This window comes from Dromiciops gliroides, chromosome 6 (assembly GCF_019393635.1).
Source record: "Dromiciops gliroides isolate mDroGli1 chromosome 6, mDroGli1.pri, whole genome shotgun sequence".
Lineage (NCBI taxonomy): Eukaryota > Metazoa > Chordata > Mammalia > Microbiotheria > Microbiotheriidae > Dromiciops > Dromiciops gliroides.
Window position 1 is genome coordinate 124,728,834 of NC_057866.1, and position 25,078 is coordinate 124,753,911.

General features: G+C 39.1%; 1 protein-coding gene across 1 annotated transcript; it reads left to right on the forward strand.

The window, feature by feature from the left end:
• Positions 1 to 23,070: 23,070 nt before the first annotated feature.
• On the forward strand, positions 23,071 to 23,505 carry LOC122730763 (40S ribosomal protein S13-like). Its single transcript, XM_043970104.1, has one exon. It carries the CDS (start codon positions 23,071 to 23,073, stop codon positions 23,503 to 23,505), a length of 435 nt encoding a protein of 144 aa, XP_043826039.1.
• Positions 23,506 to 25,078: the final 1,573 nt, after the last annotated feature.

Consider the following 25,078-nt stretch of genomic DNA (forward strand, 5'->3'; position numbering starts at 1 on the left):
GCAGACGATATGATGGTATACTTAAAGAATCCTAGAGAATCAACTCAAAAATTACTTGAAACAATTAACAACTTTAGCAAAGTAGCAGGATATAAAATAAATCCACATAAATCATCAGCATTTCTATACATGACCAACAAAGCCCAGCAGCAAGAGATAGAAAGAGAAATTCCATTTAAAGTAACAGTAGATAATATAAAATACTTGGGAGTCTGCTTGCCAAGACAAACCCAGCAACTCTATGAACACAACTACCAAACACTCTTCACACAAATCAAATAAGATCTAAATAATTGGAAAGATATCAATTGCTCATGGATAGGCAGAGCTAATATAGTAAAAATGACAATACTTCCTAAATTAATTTACTTATTCAGTGCCATACCAATCAGACTACCTAAAAATTATTTTATAGAGCTAGAAAAAATAATAACAAAATTCATCTGGAAAAACAAAAAATCAAGAATATCCAGGGAAATAATGAAAAAAAATTCACAGGAAGGTGGGTTAGCGGTACCAAACCTGGAGCTTTACTATAAAGCAGCAGTTATCAAAACTATCTGGTACTGGCTAAAAAATAGAGTGGTAGATCAATGGAATAGGCTAGGTTCAGGAAATGCTTTAGTAAATGACACTAGTAATGTAGTGTTTGATAAACCCAAAGACTCCAGCTTCTGGGATAGGAACTCAGTATTTGACAAAAACTGCTGCAAAAACTGGAAGATAGTATGGCAGAAATTAGGCATAGATCGACATCTGACACCTTATACTAAAATAAGGTCAAAATGGATACACGATTTAGACATAAGAGGTGATACCATAGGTAAATTAGGAGAGAAAGGAATAGTCTACCTATCAGATCTTTGGAAAGGAAAACAGTTTATGACCAAACAAGAGATAGAGTATATTATAAAATGCAAAATGGATGATTTTGATTATATTAAATTTTAAAAATTTTGTACAAACAGAAGCAATGGATCCAAAATTAGAAGGGAGGCAGAAAGCTGGGAAACATTTTTTGAGGCCAGTACTTCTGATAAAGGCCTCATCTCTAAAATATATAGGGAACTAAATCAAATTTATAAGAATCCAAGTCATTCCCCAATTGAGAAATGGTCAAAGGATATGAACAGGCACTTTTCTGATGAAGAAACCAAAGCTATCTATTCCCATATGAAAAAATGCTCTAAATCTCTAATGATTAGAGAGATGCAAATTAAAACAACTCTGAGGTACCACCTGACACCTATCAGATTGGCTAAAGTGACAAAAAAGGAAAATAATAAATGTTGGAGAAGCTGTGGGAAAATTGGAACACTAATTCATTGTTGGTGGAGCTGTGAACTTATCCAACCATTCTAGAGAGCAATTTGGAATTATGCCCAAAGGGCGATAAATCTGTGCATACCCTTTGACCCAGCAATACCACTTTTAGGTCTTTTTCCCAAAGAAATCATGGAAAGGGGAAAGGGACCCACATGTACAAAAATATTTATAGCTGCTCTTTACGTGGTAGCAAGGAATTGGAAGTTGAGGGGGTGCCCATCAATTGGGGAATGGCTGGACAAGTTGTGGTATATGAATATAATGGAATACTATTGTGCTGTAAGAAATGATGAGCAGGAGGAGTTCAGAGAAACCTGGAGGGTCTTGCGTGAGCTGATGATGAGTGAGATGAGCAGAACCAGAAGAACATTGTATACAGTATCATCAACATTGAGTGTTAATCTACTGTGATGGACTATATTCTTCTCACCAATGCAATGGTACAGAAGAGTTCCAGGGAACTCATGATAGAAGAGGATCTCCAAATCCAAGAAAAAAAAAAAAGAACTGTGGAGTATAGATGCTGAATGAACCATACTATTTCTTTTGTTTTGGGTGCTGTTGTTTTTTTTTCTATTTTGAGGTTTTTCATCATTGCTCTAATTTTTTCTCTTATAACAGGACTAATGCAGAAATAGGATTAATGTTATTATGTGTATATATATGTGTGTATAAATATATGTATATGTATATAGATATATAGATATAACCTACATCAGATTACCTGCTGTCTAGGGGAGGGGGGAGGGAGAGGAGGGAGGGAGAAAAATCTGAAATTGTAAAGCTCGTATAAACAAAAGTTGAGAACTATCTTTACATGTAACGGAAAAAATAAAATACCTTATATGTAAAAAAAAAAAGTTTATAAAGAGGAGAAAATGGGTATCTGATGGTTCTCATCCTCTAGACAATAGACAAAGTAACAATGTTGTCTGATATTTTTCCTTTCTTTTGCTATCTTATCTGAAATACCTTGTGAAACAATCTAAAGGATTGAACCAGGAAAAAAAATCAGTGCAGTTAAGTGTTCACCATTTGTTTTAACCTTAAGCTTAGAGGCATAACAAGGGCAGGGTAAGCAAGACCTTGTCATAGCATAACCCATACCCGGTGGATGTACTTTCTACCTCCAGTGGTTTTCACAGAAGCCCCCAAGTCCCCACCGTAACACTTTGTATATGCCATCACTGGCTCTGTTCACTCACCTAAGCACCATCCTACACACAGGGCAGGCTAGACTCTGGGGAATAGACCCACCTCCCCCTGGCTTGACTGCACCCAAATGTGAGTGGCTCACACCACAGAGCCATGAAACTAAAGAGTCAGAGCACAATAGTTACAGTGGGATCTCAAAGCCCGCCTGCAGCAAAAGTAAGCTCCTCCTTCCTCATATGTCCCAACCTGCTTCCTTCCCTGTTGAAGATTTCCAGATTCTCCCCCTAAAGGCCTTACGTTCTGAAATCCTAGGGAGCTTCCTGATATCAGTCGTCAAGGTCTTCCTCTCTCTCATCCCCATACACTTGCTCGAGTCCAGCTCTATTAAAGCATATAACACTGAAGGCCTAACATATTAAAGGGGGAGGACTGTATGTCTTTCCCACCCTCCTAATCAGACTGAAAACTAGACAGGTCATTCTTGGTAATGAGTGAAATGCAGCCGCTTAAGATACAATATAATTAATTCATGGAATCATAGCCAACTTACAAGGTTAGGAGGAAGATGGCTCTTTTCCACGGTCTAGGAGAGCATGCTAACAGTTAACATGCCAATGTGGGAGGTAAATAGTGTAGAATGCATATGCTGTTGCCCTGTGTCCAAATGACCCATTTCCTTCTCAATATGATTTCCTTTAAAAACTTTCCAAACTCAGCTGAACATCTGTGGCCCCATTGGACCTGTTTTTTCTAAAGTTTTGTTTTGTTTTGTTTTACACCATTGACTATCAAATCCTAGATGCTGTCTGAAGACTGAAACTTCAAGTGGAAAGGGTGGGGGGGTTTGAGAATTTACATTTACTTTAAGTAAAAGAAGAGTAAGAATCAATTTGTTTCTACAAGCATCTACAATGGCCAGAGTGTCCTCAAAAAGAGAGCCCTCTTTGCATGTCCTGTCACCAAACTTCAATTGCTCATTCACTCTTGGAAAGAGATCCCATCCATCCAGGAGGTCCTTGCTTTTCTGGCCTCATTTATCTGGTAATTTGAAAGGTCTGAAGGGAAAAGCACTGTCAAAGGCCAATGTTGGATGTTGTTTTGCTTGACTATGCATATTTGTGTTAAAAAGGATTTTGTTTTTCTTTTTTCCAGTTGAAGGGGGGGCAGAGTGCAGAGGGAAAGAAAATAGATTTTTGTTCTTTGGAAAAAAAATGAAATGTTTAAAAAGCACTAACAACCAAAATCCACATGAAGTTCAATGAGCTAGAGATTTTTCCCATCAATTTCTTCCTCATTCTTTGGCAATTCAATAACTCTAAGTCCCAGAGACTGCTCTAAAATAATTTTATTGTTAAATTTGAACATTTACTTTGTATAGAATTTTGAAGAAGAAAAGAGACCCTGAAGTGTCATCTTTATATTAGTCCCCTACTTAAATAAAAGACAACATGGAACCCTCCAAGACAGAGAGTTTTCCACATCTAACCTATTTTAAAATCTGTTTCCAAGAACTGGAGATCTAAAAGTTCCTTTAGAAATCCATTCCAGGGGGCAGCTAGGTGGCACAGTGGATAAAGCACCAGCCCTGGATTCAGGAGGACCTGAATTCAAATCTGACCTCAGACACTTAACACTTACTAGCTGTGTGACCCTGGGCAAGTCACTTAACCCCAATTGCCTCACTAAAAAAATTAAATAAATAAATAAAAGATATATAGGGATATCGAGCTAAAATGTCAGAGGAGAGGCAGCAACCCAGGTAAACTTTCTTAACATTCCCCTTCAAACAACTTTTAAATAATGCCTCAAATCAAGTTTTGGAGTAGCAGAGTCAACAAAAGGTCAGGGCGAGATGTCTTTCCAGCCTAAGACAACTTAGAAGATCAGCAGGAGAGGTCTGTGACACCAAGGTGAAGGCTGGACCAGAATACATGTGAGGGCAGCATTAAGAGCCAACCTTGGAGGCCACACAACAGTGATGGTGGTGGCAGTAGCAATAGCTTCAGGAGCTCTTAGCTTAGAGACAGTAAGTGAGTCGAACAACTGGCCATAAAGAAATTACAGGGCACCCTTTGCTGGCATTGGATGCAGGACCTGACACTACCTGGTAATTCTATTGCCCATACACAGTTCTGGATCATAGTTCCAGGGTGAAGAGGCAAGTTTGTGGTCAGTCAAAAGAGACAAGTTCCAAGGCAGAGAGGAGAGCTAGCACTTGCTGCTGTAGGAGAGCAGGGAACCTGATTACAGTTCCAGGACCAAGAGGAACATAAAAGCTTGTTGCTGCAGGGGAGCAGGTATCCTTCCTTGTTAAAGATGAGAGCATAGACCAGGAGAATAGTGATAATACCTCTCCACAGATCATACCCCCTTGGAAGCACTGAAAATTTGAAGAATTAGGTCTGAAAACAGCAGCATGAAAAAGCCTGAAGCTTGGGATGGTGTTTCTCCATCCCCAAATAAGCAGAGACCAACTTTAACACAAAGTTCAAAGTCAAGAAAAAGGCTGAAAAAAATGAGCAAACAACAACAAAAAAAAAACTTGAACCTAAAAAGCAGCTATGGTGGCAGACATAACTCAGAAGTCAGAAGAGACAACAGAGTCAGAAGAAGACAACATTGTAAATACAGCTACAAACAAAATCTCAAAGAAAATTGTGAATAGGACCCAAGCCAAACAAGACTTCCTAGAAGAGTTAAGGAAAGAGATAATAGTGGTAGAGAAAAAAATAGGAAAAGAAATGAGTAATGCAAGAAAAGAGAATTAATAGTTTTGTAAAAAGAGGCATGAAAAAAATATGGAAGAAAATAACACCTTAAAAAACCCCAGGATTGACCTAATGGCAAAAGAGGCACAAAAATTCACTGAAGAAATGAATCCCTTAAAAAAAAGAAAAGGCCAAATGTAAAAGGAGGTACAAAAAAATCACTAAAGAAAAGAACTTTTTAAAAAGCAGAATTGACTGGATGGAAATAGGGATATAAAATTTCAATAAAAAAAAGAATTCCTTAAAAATTAGAAGTGGGCAAGTGGAATATAATGACTGTATAAGACATCAAGAAACAATAAAACAAAGTCAAAAAGTGAAAAAATAGAAGAGAATGTGAAATATCTCATCAGAAAAACAACTGACCTAGAAAATAGATCAAGGAGAAAAAGTTTAAAAATTATTGAACTACCTGAAAGCCATGACCAATAAAAGTGCCTAGATGTCATATTTTAAGAAATTATAAAGGGGAAATGCCCTGATATCTTAGATTCAGATAACAAAATAGAAAATTGAAAGAATCCACTAATCCCTTTCTGAAAGAGATCCTAAAATGAGAATACACAGTTATAATAGTGTAAATGAGGGGCAGCTAGGTGGCACAGTGGATAGAGCACCAGCCCTGAAGTCAGGAGGATCTGAGTTCAAATCTGGCCTCAGACACTTGACACTAGCTGTGTGACCCTGGGCAAGTCACTTAACCCCAATTGCCACACACACACACACACAGAAAAAAATTTTTAAATAGTGTAAATGAAAATAACAATTAAAGATAATAAAATTCTGATTAATTGTAATGACCAATCAAGATCTCAGAGAACAGGTGATGAAAGATATCTTCTTCCTCTTGGGAGAGAAGTGGGAGATTATGGATGCAAAATGGTGTATATACTGTCAGCTATGATTGCTATATCCACTAATCTTACTTAATTGATTTTCTTTGTTACCAGGGAGGGTTCAACAGGTGGAGTGGGCATATCAGGAAATGACTATAATGTAAAACAAAAAGCATCAATAACATTTCCTTAAAGTACAATTTATTCTCACAGACCACCATCCAAAAAATGATTTCCCTTAGCCCTCTGAAGTAGTGTGATTGTTTGGGTGTGATCAGATAATATCCATGACACAATGATGCCAACCTGATATGGAAGCTATAAACTCTTTCCTCAACACAACAATATTTCTGACATTTTTAATCTTGCCAGCATCTCTAGGCAACATTCAGTTATCCCTACAAAAGCTACAAAAGGCAGCATGATGTAGCAGAAAGACCCCTGGGCTTGAGTCATATGACCAAAAACAGAGCAGGAAGGAATCTCAGAGGTCATCTCATCCAGCCCTCTTATTTTACAGATATGAAGACACTAGAGCTGAGATTAAGTGAACTACCCAGACTCCAAGCCCAGCATTCTATTCACTGTGCCACCCAGCTGCCTCAAGAATCCCACTTTTAGGGGCAGCTAGATGGCACAGTGGTAAAACACTGGCCCTGGATTCAGGAGTACCTGAGTTGAAATCCAGCCTCAGGCACTTGACACTTACTAGCTGTGTGACCCTGGGCAAGTCACTTAACCTCCATTGCCTGCCAAAAAATAAAAATAAAAAAAGAATCCCACTTTCAATCCTGAATACTGTTTATAATGCATGACCTGAGGAAAATCACTTCCCTTCCCTGGCCTTCAGGTACTCTCATTTATTTAATTTTTTTAATAGGAGGTTGTACTAGATGATCTTCTAAATCTATGATTATGTATCAAATGAAAATTAACCTCTAGAAAATTAAACTCTGAGAGAGAGAGCAAGAGAGCTCTATATGTCAGTCTGGAGAAGTCTATGGCCCCTTGTCAGCATAATGTTTGTTTGTTATATTTCTAGTAGAAGAAAATGCCAAATTTTACTTACAGGTTAATGAATACAAAGATGTGTCTTTTCCCATCCAAGTTTATGGGATCCACAAAATCTATCCATGGATCCTTTGTGTCTATAGACACTGAGTTAAGAACCTTGCTCAAGACCCTGGCTTTATTAGTTCTTGAAACCTAATTAGTAGGTTGGATATCAATGTTTCATACACTCTTTTTAACTTGATCTTCTGCTTCTATTATCTTTCTCCTTCACTGCCCCAGTTATTTATCATCTTGAAAAGCTCTTTATTTCATTTGTTTTTGTATGTATATATGTAATGATCTGTGGTTGACTGTACTCCAATATTCCAGGAGATTTGTGGTCTCCTCAATATGAACATTCCCTGTAGTGATACTGATCAAAATCCATCCATGTCCATCTGTCTTTTATGACTCATCTATTTTATTGCCATAGTGAGTACACCCAGAATACTTGGATCCTTACTCAAATTCTCTTGATATCATGAGGATTCCAATGGAACACATGGACTGGCTGATCTTCTTTCCCTGTCATACATTCTTTACATTGCTTCCCCCTGGCCCACTCCATCATTTCTTTGTGTAAATTTTGATAATTGGCTCATACCCACCTTCTTTCTTCCATTGCTGTTTACGCACTGGCTGGCAGCCATGTTGTTAAACTTCTTTGATGAGAATGAATATGGCATTGAGGTCATGATGGTAAATTATTTAACTTGAAAAGGTCGTAAGCCAGTAATAAAGTGGAGGGAACATTGGTGCATGATTTTTTCTTCGCAGATAATTGTTCACTCAATGAAGTCTCTGAAGCTGAGATGCAACAGAGAATAGATCAATTCTCTGCTATTTGTGCTAATTTGGGTCTAACAATTAACACCAAAAAAATGCATGTGCTCCACCACCCTGCACCACACCATCCATATGTGGAACCATTGGTTACAGTAAATGGAGAAGTTTTAATACTGTGGATAAATTCATTTACCATAGCAGCATACTTTCCAGGGACGTACACATCAATAATGAGGTTGAAAGCCCACATTGCCAGAGCTATCTCAATGTTTGGGAGACTCCAAAGGAAAGTGTGGGAGAGAAGAAATATTAGGCAGGCTCCCAAACTGAAGGTCTACAGAGCCACTGTGCTGACCTCATTATTGTATACCTATGAAACCTGGACAGACTACCAGTGCCATGTCAGGAAACTGAATTGCTTCCACTTGAATTGTCTTAGGAAGATTCTGAAGATCACCTGGCAGGATGAGATACCAGACACTGAGTGTAGTGCCTGCCACACTGCCAAGCATTCAAACTCTATTGCAGACCACACAACTCCAATGGGCTGGCCATGTTGTTCAAATGCCAAACATACACTTGCCTAAAAGACTATTTTATGGACAACTCACAGGAAGCAAACGCTCACATAGTGGTCAGGAAAAGCGATGTAAGGACACTCTCAAGGTTTCTCTTAAAAGAACTTTGGAACTGATTGCATGACCTGGGAGACCCTAACACAGGACCACCCGGCACAGTCTGCCCTCTTCAGAGAAGGTGCTGTGCTCTATGAGCAAAGCAGAATTGAAGTAGCTCAAAGGAAACTTGAGATGCACAAATTGAGAGAATCCAGCGCAAATGCTTACATACATTATTTGTACCCAACCCAAGTTCATATTGGTCAGATCAGTCAGACACACTGTAACCTGACTCACATAGTGGTCATTTTGGTCCTCTTTGAGAACAAAGGACAACAACTCATTCCATGCAGTTTCCACAGTAGCTCAATCTTTGGATTCCACTATTGAATTGAGAGAAGTTCTCAAAGCAAGTTTAATACTGATGCAATGTGGAGGACAAATCCAAGCCGGGCTGTCCCACTTCCCCTTCTGCCCTGGCCCTGCTTTGCTCTACAACTCTCTTTGCCTTATCCTCATACCTTCCTTGTTTCTGCTCTCCCAATCCCTCCTCCAAATCTCCTCTCTCGTTTCTACCTACTTCTTTTTTGGTTTATTTCTTAAATTCTTAAGAATTTCCAGTTACAGGTACTGACCTCAGTCCTACCCACCTCCAAGTCTCTAATCCTCTAGGAAGCAACCTGACCCACTTAATCTTATTGCCAGTCATTAGCATAGACTTCAGCCTTCAAAATCATAACTCAGTTCTGATTAATGTATGAAGAAGTATCAGAATAATAGGAAATGAGATTTAGATCTGAAAGGGATTTTGTGGAAGTGGTTTAATCCAAACCCCCCATTTTACAGATAAGAAAACTGAAGCCCAGAGAGTTGACTTACCAAAGGTCTCACAAGGAACAGATGGAAGAATTGAGGCAGCCAACCAAGTAGAAAAGGGGGAAATCACTTTGGTCTTGGCATTTGAAGAGCCAGATGCCCTTCTCCATGTTTTTTATGAAGAGCTGTTAATAGAAATGAAAATAATTATTTTTAAATAATATTTTATTCCCCCAAGTTACACATTAAGACAATTTTAAACATTTTTTTCATTTTGATTTTCAAATTTTCTCTCCCCCTTCCTCACCATTTCCCACCCTGAGATAGCAAGCAATTTAATATAAGTTATACATGTTCAATCATGCAAAACATATTGCCATATTAATCATGTAGTGAAAGAAGACCCAGATCCAAAGGAGGGGGAAACACAAAAAAATACTGAAAGTGGGAAATAGTGTCCTTCAATCTGCATTCAGATTCCACCAGTTTTTTGTCTGGATGTGGACAGCATCTTTCATCATGAGTCCTTTGGAATTGTCTTGGATCATTGTATTACTGAGAAGAGCTAAGTCATTCACAGTTCATCATCATAACTGTATTTCTGTGTTCTCCTGGTTCTGTTCACTTCACTTTGCATCAAATGAACTATTTTTTAATGGCTAACTAGGAAGTACTGAAACAGCCTGGCCTCAAAATTATCCAAGTGGCACCAGTTCATTTCACCCCTCACTGGGATCAGAATGCCTCCTTGTGACCAAGTAACATGCAGGGAAAAAAAGTTTCCAGAGTGACTGACAACTTCAGGGTGGGACCAGAGAGCAGCCTGATCTAAGATTTCTAAACCTGAAAAAGTTTCTTTGACAGAATGACCAGCTCTGATAAACAGCTGCTTGAAAAGCTCCCCAAGGAATATCATCCCCATAAAGTAGAGTGCTTCAGGAAAGAGCTTCTTAGGCTGAGTGAGAGTGCAATGCAGATGAACTTTAATCTGAAAACAATAACTCACTCTTACAAGTCAAGAATGACTAGTTTCTTGCTCCCCCACTTCCACAGCCCCACCTTCTTATGTTAGAAGCTCTCTTTGCTTGTAACACAAAAGAAAATCAGGCACCCTGAACAGATAAGGTTGGAAGTTGCCCGACTCGCTGAAATTATGCAGCTCCCACATTATGTCCTCATGAATGGGAGACCTTAGTAAAGTCTTTTCAATTATGACAGTGATAAGGCAAAAGGAATCCCATAGGTTGAGCCTGAAAGCACATGACAGCTTCCAAAAGGGTCACATTAAAGTCAAATAGGGTCAATCCTCAACATTGCAATTTAACTTTGGAGACTTCAAAATTTGGTTGATTTTATTAGTAACCTCATTTTAACTTTTGCATTGGTGACCTCAAACACCATGGCTATGCACAATAGAGAAAGAAAAAGAAAGGTGCAATACACACAAATTTATAGCACAAAAAGGAGGAAAATATTTGTTAAAGTGTTCATGAATCTGCTCCAGAAAATGCTAATATAACCTTTCCAGTGCAGTGAGGGAATTGAAAAATAAAATAAAATAACATCCTATTTTTAAAAAACTAAAAAGAGGGGCAGCTAGGTGGTACAGTGGACAAAGCACCGGCCCTGGATTCAGGAGGACCTGAGTTCAAATCTGGCCTCAGACAATTGACACTTACTAGCTGTGTGACCCTGGGCAAGTCACGTAACCCTCATTGCCCTGCAAAAACAAACTAAAAACTAAAAAGAAAAGAGGAGAAATAAATCTTTTTTAAAATAGAAAAATGGAAAAGCAGTTCAGTTTGTAGGTAAATGAGATTGGTCACCCCGCCCACTGCCCAGCAGTGCTACAGGAGAGGGAGCATCTTGCCTAACCCCCTATTTGCCTTAGGTTCAATGCCATCAACATTTGCATTTTTGACTTTCACATAGTTTTCTAGGAACACAGGAATACCTGTGCTCTATCTAGTCATGAAAGACTAGACTAAATGGGTCCAAAATCTCTTTAAGCATGGAAAATGGATCATCTAATCAGAAATGAGCTCAGAGCCCATGTCTATACTGAGTCCAGTCTCCTGTGGAGGCTTGGAGACACAACAGGATACTTTACTTTCCACTTTTGAACAAACATTGACATCAACACCCAGAAATGTCCCTGCAAGTCACCACTTCTCCTGTATCTGTGACTCCAACAGATAATGGGGAGCTCTCAGATCACCTTTTTACCATTTTAATTTATTTCTCCTTCTTGTCTCTCACACCAAAGTCTCTGCTAGTAAACATTCTGTTCTGCCTTGATTTTGTATAGGTTGTTCAAATGGATATAATGACAATGTTTATGCCCAGTACTAAGGAGAAATTGCTGGGTGAAAGCTCAGGGAATTCAGGCCTGCCACCGATCTGGTAATATATATGGGGGAAGACCTGGCAGGAGACATAAAAGCATGACAAATCATCAAGTAGGTTTATTGGCTTGTACATTTTATTGTGCCATGATATCCTGGCTTCCAGTCTCAGATGTCAGCAGCTGGTGACAAGGCTTCTGATTGATGAGTGAGGATGATGACTCCGGGCACCGTGGCAGAGCCCTTTAACAAAGTATGATCATTTTACCCTGGTCAGCTTCAAGATGCCAGGAAGAAAGTGGGTGAAAGTGTTTGCAGTAGCCAAGAACTAGTAATAAGTGCCTATTGACCAAGGAGTGGCTAAATAAACTGTGACTAATTTAATATAGCTATAGATATATAGATATACATGCACATATATACACACATACGTATTTATATATACACATACAAGTACATTGCATATGTATGTGTGTATGTATGTGTCTGTGTGTGTGTATATATATATATATATAGAGAGAGAGAGAGAGAGAGAGAGAGAGAGAGAGAGAGGGATATTCTTTAGTAAGAAAGGCTGAATATAAGGAATTCATAGAAATATGGGAAGATCTAAATGAACTGATGTGAAGTAAAATGAGCAGAACCAAGGAGAATATTATGCCCAGTAACTCCAGAGATGAAAACGTAAAAGAATGTGAAAAGCAAAGCAAGCTCTGAGTAATGTTAATAACCAATACTGATCCTAAGAAACAGATCATGAAACATCACAAGTTTGGAAACAGAGGATCTGCATTCAAACATCAGAGGTGCTGCTTACTCCGTGTGTGACCTTGAGACTCAGTTTTTTCATCTTTAAAAGGAGAAGATTGGGGCAGCTAGGTGGCTCAGTGGATAGAGCACCGGCCTTGAAGTCAGGAGGACCTGAGTTCAAATCCAACCTCAGACACTTAACACTTACTAGCTGTGTGACCCTAGGCAAGTCACTTAACCCCAATTGCCTCCCCCCCCCCCAAGAAAGGAGAAGATTGGGGGCAGCTAGGTAGCACGGTGGATAGAGCACTGGCCCTGGATTCAGGAGGACCTGAGTTCAAATCCGGCCTCAGACACTTGACACTTACTAGCTGTGTGACCCTGGGCAAATCACTTAACCCCAATTGCCTCACCAAAAAAAAAAAAAAAAAACGAAAGAAAGAAAAGGAGAAGATTGGATTACATTGGCAGTGGCTGCAGCAGTTGACCTGCAGAACTAGGATCTGTAGTCAGGAAGACCTGAGTACAAATCTAACTTTAGACACTAGCTTTGTTGCCCTAGGTAAAATCACTTATCTCTCTCAGCCTCAGTTTTCTCATCTGTAAATAAAGATAATAATAATATCTACCCCTCAAAGTTGTTGTGAGAACAAAATGAGATATTTGTAAAATGCTTTGCAGACCTTAAATTACTATCTAAATGATAACTATTATTATTTATTATGGTACAGGACCCTAAATATGAATAAACCTTCTAATACCCTTGGAAAGAATTTGTCCTAGTTAACAAAGTGGAAAGTATACATCTTATATGTGTTGTACAGAGGTACTCAAGAAGAGGTTTTTCCAGGAAAAAAAGACCATACATAACCTTTCATTTCACACAAGTTCCACAGCCAATTCATCTTCTCATCGCTGCTGAATTAGCCTCCCAGCCTCTGGGTTTCCCTCTCTCAGACTCATCTTTCACTGAGTTGCCAAATTGATGTTCTTAAAACTCAGATATGCCCATGTCACTCCCATCCCCCCCCCCACCCCAAACCACTGAAAAGTCCTTAGTATTTCCCTAATTGCCTCAGCCTGGCATTTAAAGCCTTTTACAATCTAGCTCTCACCTCCCTTTCCAGGCTTCATATTATTCACTGTCATTCACTTTGTGATCCAGTCAAACTGGCCTGTTAGCTGCTTACTACACATGCTATCCCATCTCCTGTCTAGCTACTTTTGTACAAGGGGTCCCCCATGACTGGAATGAGCACTGTCCTTACCTCTGGTTTGTGGAATCCACTGCTCAGGGGCTGCCTCCTTCATGACACCTCTCTCAGTCTCCCTTACCACCCCTCTCCTCCCTCTTGAAATCTATATTCCTTCATAATTTACCTATCTATATACAGCTAGGTAGCACAGTGGATAGAACACTAGGCCTGTAGTAAGAAAGACCTGAGTTCAAATCCAGCTTCAGACACTTAATCTGTGTGTCTTAATTCATCTTAAACCTGTTTGCCTCAATTTCTTCATCTGTAAAATGAACTTGAGAAGAAAATGGCAAACCAGACCAGTATCTTCGCCAAGGGAAGCCCAAAACTAAAAGTCAGACATGACTTAAATTACTGAACGACAACAAATACATGTATCTACCCCTCAGAAAAAGAATGAAACACTTTGAAGATGACTGATTGATTTTTGTCATTCTTCCATTAGCCCCTAGAACACACAGTGCCTTGCACCTAGTAGGTAATTAATCAATATTTGTTGAATTGTGGAATACTAAAGGCCTATAAAACTGTGCATACCCTTTGATCCAACAATATCACTACTAGGTCTATATGTCAGAGAGATCATAAAAAAGGCAAAAGGACTCACAAGTACAAAAATATTTATAGCTACTCTTTTTGTGGTGGCAAAGAATTAGATACTGAGAGGATACCCGTCAATTAGGGAATGGCTGAACAAATTGTGGTATATGAATGCGATTGAATATTATTGTTCCATAAGAAATGATGAGCAGGAAGATTTCAGAAAAACATAGAAATATTTACATGAACTGATGCTGAGTGAAGTGAACAGAACCAGGAGAACACTGTACACAGTAACAGCAATATTGTGTGATAATCAGCTGTGATAGACTTAGCTCTTCTCAGCAATACAATGATCCAAGACGATTCCAAAAGACTCATGATGGAAAATGGCCTCCACAACAGAAAAAGAATATGGATTCTGAAGCATACTATTTTCACTTTTATTGTTTTTGTTGTTTTGTTTCTTCTTTCTTGTGATTTTTCCTTTTGTTCTGATTCTTCTCTCACAACATGTCTAATACGAACATATGTTTTACGTGATTGTACTATATAACCTATATCAGATTGATTGCTGTCTTTGTGGAGGAGGGGGAGGAAGAGAGGGAGAAAAAAATTGGAACTCAAAATCTTACAAAAATGAATGTGGAAGGGACAGCTAGGTGGTACAGTGGATAAAGCACTGGCCCTGGATTCAGGAGGACCTGAGTTCAAATCTGGCCTCAGACACTTGACACTTACTATCTGTGTGACCCTGGGCAAGTCACTTAACCCTCAGAAGAAGAAGGAGGAGGAGGAGGAGGAGGAGGAGGAGGAGGAGGAGGAGGAGGAGGAGGAGGAGGAGGAGGAGGAGGAGAAGGAGAAGGAGGAGGAGAAGGAGAAGGAGAAGGAGGAGGAGAAGAAGAAATGTGGAAAGCTATCTTACATGTAATGGAAAAATGAAATAAAATACTATTTTTAAAAATAAACAAGCAAAAAAATAAATATTTGTTGAACTGAATTGAATTTACTGTTTGGGGTTCCCAGCCCCAAATGCCAAGTCTCTACTTCCAAACCCTACTATCTGCTTATCCAGCCTGATAGCTTAGCTGAAAAGAAAGGGAAATAAGCTTAGGCAGCATTAACCTTTATCTCAGGGATGAGGGCCTTTTGCTAATGGGTCAATCTGCATGAACCCCTGAAAAAGTTGACCAGAGAGAACCTGGAGTGTAGGGAGGAAAAGGGGGAGGGAAAATGGAGACACATGGGCCTGATGACATTTGTGAACCCTTCCTTTAGGTGCTTGTCTTTCCCACACTTTCCCCACTCTCTGTTGACTTTTAAGTTCAAAGTCAAGCTAGCAAATCTGTTTTGTCAGATGGAGAGCCCACTGCTAATGGCTCTGAGAGGGTCTCGGAGAGCATCGCACTGTTTCGCCTTGCTCAGAGAAAAAGGGGACCTGCTGCTTTCCAGGGACACTGGCTGCTTTGTGCTTTCCATTTATTTATCCAATACTGGAGCGCCGTGAGCTGGAACATGGAAAACCTTTCCCAACACAGAGAGCTCAGAGCCAGGCAGGATTCTGATGGGGGCCACAAATCAGCAGATGCCTTTGGCAGATTCAATATTCCCATGGCAAGGCCAACTAAACAGTCATTACATTTTATAGGTGCCTGCTTTGCTTTTATTCCTCTTCCTCGATCTATCAGCAGGGCCCATGAGTGGTAAAACTATGGCAGGTCCAACATGAGTGGGCCTGGGGCCCAGTCCTACTGGCTCTGATGTGTAGGGAGTCCCTTTAAGGAGAAATATGGTAACTGGCTGGCCTGTGATTGTGTTTCCTGGAGGAACCCCTGGGATGCTGCATTTGGGATACTATTAGCAGCCATGTGGCAGTCATGCCCTGCTGGGAATGCTGATGATTGAAATGTGTTCAAACAGTGGTCAGGGGAGAGGTGTGAGGATGAAAAGGAAAGAGATAAGTCTTCCATCAAAATGCCTTTGTTTCTTTTAAATATCTCTCCAGATAGTATGTCAGGCACAATTTAACGACTCCAACTAGGGAGTAGTTTAGGTTCTGTTCCCAGCTTTCCTCATAGTCGAACACTGTGAACTGGCTCTTTTCCCTTGGATATTTCATACCCTGAAGTCTATCTCCAATTACAATAAATGAGCTGTTGTGTATGAGAACAGTCTGGCCGACTGGCTAGAGCCCCAAACAGGAACTCAAGAAGATCTGGGTTCAAATATCATCTCTAACTCTTGCAAGTTTTATGACCAGGGGCAAGTCATTTACCCTCATTGACTCTCAGTTTCCTCATCTGTTAAAAAAAGATGGGGGGGGGGCGGCTAGATGGCACAGTGGATAAAGCACCGGCCCTGAATTCAGGAGTACCTGAGTTCAAATCCGGCCTCAGACACTTGACACTTACTAGCTGTGTGACCCTGGGCAAGTCACTTAACCCCCATTGCCCCGCAAAAAAAAAAAAAAATGGGGGGGGGAATATATAATACCTGTAAGGTCCTAAGGTGTTTGTGAGGTTCAGAAGAGATAACCTATAAAGTGCTTTATAGAATTTAAAGTGATAGGTCGATGCCAGCCACCAGTCATCAGATTGCCCTCAAGTGTCAAATGCTTACATATGCAAGGTAGTATGAGGTATTTTGTTCATGCTTTAAAAAAAGCAACTTCAAAGTGCTTTAAGGGAAAACAAATTTTCCAGTGCCTAAAGTAACTCTGGAGCCTAACTATTCTAACATCTTTCATTGTCTGGATGGTTTTCTCTCTTCTTGAAAGGATAGCAGTACTGCTTATGATTTGTAAGTTTCTGTTCCTTCCAATGAGATAATTATTTTGAAAGCAAGAAAGCCATCCAGCATCTGTACTCTATCCAAATCAAACTCATTCAAAGAAAACTCTCAAATGCCAAATAAGCATCATTGTATTTAATAGCTTTGACGATACTACTATAATGACAGCCTTTCACAGTGGTATCATTGGATGTCCAGAATGGTATCAGAATGCCAAGAAACATTATATATCCCAAAAATGGGAACTAGAACACCTGCATTGCCTACCTTGAGACAACATAGGGTACTGCACTCAAAGTCAGGAAGATCTACTTTCAGATGCCATCTCTGACACCTACTAGCTATATGACCACCAACCAGTCCCTCTGAGATTCACTTTCCCGTCTGCAAAACAGGAATAATAATGTTGATGGTACCCATCTCATGGGATTATTGTGAGGCTCAACTGACAATGTACTTAAAGTACTTTGCAAACTTGAAAGTGCCCTATAGATTGTTACTAAAAGAATAAAAATAGGTCACATTTATTAGCCATTATGGTGCAGGGAAAACAGCACAGGAGTGGGAATCAGAAGACCAGGGTTCACATCTTAGTTATTATGCTCACTATCTCTGTGACCATGGAAATGTCACCTAACCTCTCTAAACCCATTCCTTCATCTGTAAAATGGAGAAAATTATATATATGCTATCTTTTTTCATAGAACTGTTGTGAAGAAAGTCTTCAAGTGTTAATACAGGGTGTCCCAAAAGTCTCAGTGCCATTATAAACCTGAATAGTTTATGCTATTAAATGTTGATGACTTAATAGCTTAAGACTTCACTAAGACTTTTGGGACATTGTATAAATATGAATTGTCATTATGAATATAGTGATGTGCTATGGATGTATAAGAAATAACCGGGGGCAGCTAGGTGGTGCAGTGGATAAAGCACTGGCCCTGGATTCAGGAGGACCTGAGTTCAAATCCGGCCTCAGACACTTAACACTTACTAGCTGTGTGACCCTGGGCAAGTCACTTAACCCCAATTGCCTTGCCAAAAAGAAGAAGAAGAAGAAGAAGAAGAAGAAGAAGAAGAAGAAGAAGAAGAAGAAGAAGAAGAAGAAGAAGAAGAAGCAGCAACCAGTTTCAGGCTGAGTCTATGTAATGTCAAATATCTCCCCCTCAAAAAATTGGAAAATTGAGTGTCAGTCATACAGATATTTTATTGAATACACCTTGTTGGCTCAGTCTTGGATAAACCAAACCTAGTCATTCAGTGACTGAATTTTTCACCTTTTAATAAGATGTTTGAAGTTGTGTGGGCACAACTCAAAGTAAATGTTTCATTAAAGACACTTAAAAGAAGGAAAACAACTCAATGGATTTGTTTTCTGACTTCCATTTTTGATGAATATTTATCTTATACTTGTCCATGGTGCAGCAGAAAGAATCTTGGATTGTGAGTCTAAAACCTGACTCTGCCATGTATATGCTACATGCCCTTACACAGGTCCCTTACCTAACCTCTTTTGGCCTCAGTTTTCTCATCTGTAAAATGAGAATAGGACTAGGTGGCCTCTAGGGTAACTTCTAACTATAAAAGCTGCGATCCTATGAACTTAAGTTTCCATCATTTGTTAAGAGTTTGTTATTCTTTTGTTTTGGGTGCTATTGGGTTTTTTTTTCTATTTTGAGGTTTTGCATTACTGCTCTGATTTTTTCTCTTATAGCAGGATTAATAATGCAGAAATAGGATTGTTATTATGTGTATATATATATGTGTGTATAGATATATATATGTGTGTATATGTATATAGATATAACCTATATCAGATTACCTGCTGTCTAGGGGAGGGGGGAGGGAGGGGAGGGAGGGAGAAAAATCTGAAATTGTAAAACTTGTATAAACAAAAGTTGAGAACTATCTTTACATGTAATGGAAAAAATAAAATACCTTATATGTAAAAAAAATTTAAAAAAAAGAGTTTGTTATTGAGGAACGGCCATTAAATCCCCTAGCCAGTATAATTTATCTTATATTGCTCAGAGGAATCTAGAGAAGGGTCTTAGAGAAGCCTTAGAAATGGGAGTGGGAATAGAAAGCATTTTCTCAGGGAAAAAACTTCAATGTGGACTGATTTTATCTGAATTTACATAGCACTTACAATATAATCTGGTCCGTTTCTGTGGTTTAGAATGTTTTATATTCCTTAATTCTTGAACCTGAAATCGTGCTTCTCCAAGCAGAATGGAAACTTCTTGAAGACAGAGATTCAGTCCTGCTTTTGCACTACTTAGCTTTATTTCTCAGTAGGCAGTCAAAAAAAAAAATTGATTGATTGATTGACTCATGGCCAGTATGATTTTTAAATCTTTCAGATGCTAATCTATGAGTTGTATCCTAAAAGAGCTGAAAGGCCCCTGAACTGTGCTTTTGGTGCTATTCACTTCTTCATCCTTCTTTAATCTTTATCATGAGAAATACACACACACACACACAATTTCTACCCTAGAGCTTAGAAAGCTATCTCACTGCATGCTCTTTAAAAATCTCCTTTGGGGGGGCAGCTAGGTGGCGCAGTGGATAAGGCACTAGCCCTGGATTCAGGAGGACCTGAGTTCAAATCCAGCCTCAGATACTTGACACTTACTAGCTGTGTGACCCTGGGCAAGTCACTTAACCCTCATTGCCCCACAAAAAAATAAAATAAAATCTCCTTTGACTTCAGTTCTGTTGTGATAAATGAATGACTTGGGATTGCAGAGACAAACTTGGGTTTGTAGTTAGTTCCCTTTGGGGGTACATGACTGTTGTCCAACCAAAATGAGGTTGTTGGGTTTTCTCCCTTGATAACTCGGAACTGCTAGATTCCAAATAAGCCTCTATGCCTTTGACAAACAAGTAAATAAATGTCATTTGGTTTGGGATACAACTTTGCTAATTCAAACAAGCAAAGAAGGAAAAAACCCAACCTTTTGGAGGAATCTACAGGAAAGAAATAATTTAAGATAATATTTTAGCCATAGTCCAATGTGGAAAGACTGTCATGTTGATTTTTTTTAAGTGATCTAATTATCAAAACAGAATAAGTCTATAAATATTTCATGAGATTATTAAACCAGTGCAGGATATATTTTTAGTATAGGACCAGGAAAATGCCCTTTTTATTACTAGCAATATTTCTCATTAGTTGCAAATGTCCCAGTAATATACTTTACTCAAATATTCAAATAAGTCACTGATTAATATGCCCCTTCTAATGAAGCAGCACTAAGCAACACCACAAAAACTAAACTGATTCTATTTGAACAGAAGGGTATGGTTTTTAGAACCCTTCCTTTTTATATGTTACATGAAGAACATGATTAGAGGCCGTAGGATGTGATTCAGGGAGATCTGAACTGGGAGTCAGAAAAGCCGACTTCAGATCCAGCATCTGACAGTCTCTGTGACCCGGGACAAGTCATTTAATCTCTTTGAGGTTCAGTTTCATTATCTGTAGGATGGGAATAATAACCCTAGTAATCCCTATCTGATACGGTTACTTTGAGACTCAAAAGCGATCTTGTGTAGGAAATACTATATCTTTTCTTATTTATCAATAATGTGGGGAGGTTTTATCAAGTCACTGGGACGAAAGCAGTCTTTCAGATTTGGGGTGACCAATTGTGGATTGGAAATCTCCAACACATGCCGCTTTCCCTCCAACATTCACTTTTCTCCCTAGGAATTCAAACTGAGAAGGGCATGGGGGCGGGGACTGTTCTCAAACTATCCAGGACACGCTCTGCTTTGTATCCATTTTAATGGATTGTACAAAACAATCGATATTTAAGTGGTTTTTTAAAGGCAAATTAGTTACTCTTTTCTGAGCTAAAATGTTTACGTTCATCAAAATAAAGATGTTTCAAGGATGTTTAAACTGAGGAGACATCAGAGCCCTGCGGAGGAGACCACAGTAAATCCAGCTCCGGGCTGGTGTTTATTCAATCCCCGTTTATTCCCTTTTTCTTACCTCAGATCCATTCTTTCAGAGAAGAAGCCGCAGATACCCGTAATGGCCAAAAGAGGGCACTGTTTGCTACCTCTTTTAAGCCCATTCCCTAAGCTTTGCCCTTTATTGCAGGGGAGGGGAAAACATCAGAGTTCCCCTGCATTTCATAACACAGGAAATGGAACTTATGTGCTCTGGACTAGATTAGATACCGAGCTCCCCGGTTACCACAAAATAGCAATGAGTTTTTAAATGCCACATTTCTTTAGAGGAAAACCACGGACAAAGGGTTATCATTTCTTTCTTTCTTTCTTTCTTTCTTTCTTTCTTTCTTTCTTTCTTTCTTTCTCTCTCTCTCTCTCTCTCTCTCTCTCTCTCTCTCTCTCTCTCTCTCTCTCTCTCTCTCTCTCTCTCTCTCTCTCTCTCTCTCTCCTCTCTCTTTCCTTCCTCCTCTCTTTTTTCTCTCTGTCTCTGTCTCTGTGTCTGTCTGTCTCCATCTGGCTCTGGCTCTGGCTCTCCGTCTGTCTCTCTCTCCTTTCATCATTTTGGCTAAATCCTCTTGTAGGACAAGAAAAAGAAGGGTTATAAGTTTAAAATTCTACTCTATGTGTCCTCAGATTCCTTTACCAGCAAAAGGATCCAGATTTTTCTCTTTGATGTGTGGATGGTGCTTCCAGGGACTTTGAAATGCATCATAGAGATTTCACAAAACAAGGTCCTAATAATCAGTAAGCATTGATTAAGCACCTTTTGTTTGCCCAATGCTGATTGGGATGCAAAGACAAAAAAGAAATAGTCTCTGCCTTTAAGGAGTTTAGCTACATTTCCAAATATATTCAAAATAAAAACATAAATAGAAGAGAATTCAGGGTGTGAGTACTGGCAGCTGAACTAAACCTATCCTGGCTTGGATCAAAACAAGCTCGACCTGACCCTTCAGGTTACTGCTATATAGCCTAGTGAGTGAATGCAGACTTAAGAACTTGGTACCCACCTGGACAGATTTCTCCCCTCCACTCCTGCCCCCAGGAATCCAATTTCAAGGAGGTGCTCCATATGTTCTTAACTTCATGAATCTTCACAGGATCAAACATTTAGAGCTGGAAGGAGCCTCAGAGCTCATTGAGTGCAATCTGTTGAGTTCCTGCCCCCCCCCAAAGATGCTGATACCCAGAGAAGTTAAGGGACTTGCTTATTATATGGAAGCATTGCAGTAATGGGCTTGGATAACTGACTTAGATTTTTATGCAGTAAACCTTCCAAAATGATAACATTTTAAAATAGAAAGAAACCCTGGGGATACAGCCTCCTCTTTTCAGGGCACTCAAGTCACATTGGCCCAGCCGAAAGAATTCAGCCCTTCACAGCATGGAACCATGGGCTCATCCCATCATTGACTAACCATTTGACCTCATGCAAGTTACTTAATCTTTCTGAGTCTCAGAAAACTGGGAAAAGAAAGAGTTGGGCTGGATCATCGATGTCCCTTCCAACTCTATCTATAATACTCTATCAGCTTGCCCCCAGGATACTACCTAATGAAGTCTTCTAGTCTTTTGTTAAACTCTGTTGGGTAGCCTTGAAGGGTTGAGTTGGGTCCAACTGCTTAGTATTAGTGTACCTTGCTTTAAGGAAATCCAGTATGTGAACATTTAGATTCCCATCTTCCTCCCAAAGGTTAAACTTGAGGGGGTAAAGGAATGATTGCTTCCTTTACAGAAAGGAGTCTTGACTTTAAAAAATCATTCTACACTGAGCTCTTTTAGTACCTTTAAAACAGGACAAAAAGGACACAATTAAAAGAAAATAACTACAGAAAACTTGAGAACTCTGATTAATGCAATGACGAATAATGACTTCAGAAGATTGATGATGAAGCATGGTTTCCACCTCTTGGTAAAAAGCTAATAAACTAGATAAACAGAATGAGGCACACATTTTCAGCAGTGGCCAGTGTGTGTCTGCTTGACCATACTTATGTTCTTGCAAGGGAGAGATTTTTTTTTTTTAGAAGTGGTGAATAGCTCTTTTTCGCTGCCTGATTGTCGCTATCATGGGTGGCATGTGTGCTCCTGGGAAGGGCCTGTCCCAGTTGGCTTTGCTGTACCTCCACAGCATGCCCACATGTCTGAAGCTTACCTCCAATGTGAAGGAACAGATCTACAAGCTGGCCAAGAAGGGCCTGATGCCCTCACAGATAGGTGTGATCCTGAGGGATTCTCATGGTGTGGCCCAAGTGCACTTTGTAATTAGCAACAAAATTTTGAGAATTCTAAAGTCCAAGGGACTTGCCTCTGTTCTTCCTGAAGATCTTTACCACTTGATCAAGAAAGCTGTTGCTGTTCGAAACCATTTTGAGAGAAACAGAAAAGATAATGATTCTAAATTCTGTATGGTTCTCAATGACAGCTGTTACTACAAGAATAAGAGAGTGTTCCCACCCAATTGGAAATACGAATCATCCATAGCCTCTGCTCTGGTGGCATAAATTTTGGTTTATGTACTAAAATAACAAAATCACATCTAGATAAAAAAAGAAGTGGGGAATAAGAGAAGAGAGAATGTATAGATATTGTTAATGATGTGAAAAGAAGAGAAGAGAAGAGAAGAGAAGAGAAGAGAAGAGAAGAGAAGAGAAGAGAAGAGAAGAGAAGAGAAGAGAAGAGAAGAGAAGAGAAGAGAAGAGAAGAGAAGAGAAGAGAAGAGAAGAGAAGATCCAAAGAAAGTTCAGAAGGGGATACAAGGAGGGCAGTTTTAGTCCTACTATGGCAAATTTAATACACATTTTAAAACAAATTGTACTAATAGTAGTTCAAAGTTTCATAGAGAATCTTTTCTTTTTCTTTTTGTATGTTGAAATGTACTTCTTTGTTGATGTTTAAGTTTATATTTTTAAAAAATTTAACTGGATATTTAGAAATAATAAATTTACATGGACTTCAAAACTGAAGGAAATTGCCTCAGGAATATGTAATTAGCCCTGTGTTTTTTATCATTTTTGTCAACGACTTAGATGGCTAAAATGTGACACAAAATCAGAAAGGACACCAACACATCCCCTAAAAGAATTGTATCTAAAAAGGTCTCAACATGTTAAGGAGATAGGCTAAATTGATGGAATTTAATAAGGGTAGAAAAGTAGGTGTGGATCACAAAGCCAGTATGACTTCATGATGGACAGGTCATGTTAGACTAATTTTATTTTCTTTTGTGACAGGGTTACTAGACTACATCAAGAGAATACTGTCCAAAGGATTTGTCTAGATTTTAGCAAAATATTTCACAAACTCTTGTGATATTCTTGTGAACAAGAGGGAAAGATATGAGCTAGGCATTCATGAAATTAGATGGAATTAAAACTAATTCAATGATTAGAATAGAACAATAGTCATTGGCAGTTCAATGCCAAGTTGGAAGAAGCCCTCCACAGCAGAGCTCCAGGGAATCTGTGCTTGGAGCTGGGCTTACTTTTTTTTTTTTTTTTTACATTTTTATCAATGGATTCATAAAGGCAAGGATGGAATGCTTACCAAATCTAGAGATGGCACAAAGTTGGCACAAAGCTGGCAGTGGTTATCAGGTTAGCTAAGAGAAGCAGGATCAAAAATTATCTTGACAGGAACAATGAGCCATATCTAATGAGATTTAACAGGGATAAATAATTTTAATTGGGATAAATGTAAAGTGTTATACTTAGAAGTTCAAAAAGTTGACTTCACAACTTCAGTATGGAGGATTTGACTAGGGAAAAGTACATCTGGAACAAAGATCTGGAGGGTTTAGTGGAATATCAGGTTAATATAAGTCCATAGTATGATATGGCAGCCAAAAAAACCCAAAAAGCTAATTTGATCTTTCTTTGCATTAAGGGAGGTAAAGTATCCAGGACAAGGGAGGTGATAATTCCCACTATAGTGTTCCAATCAGGCTACATATGGAGTGTGTGTTCATTTCTAGGTGGCACATTTTAGCAAGGACTTTGAGTGTGTTGGCCATTTAGTATGTCAAGATGGTAAAGGGACTTGATATCATGACATTTGGGCATTGATTAAAGGAATTTT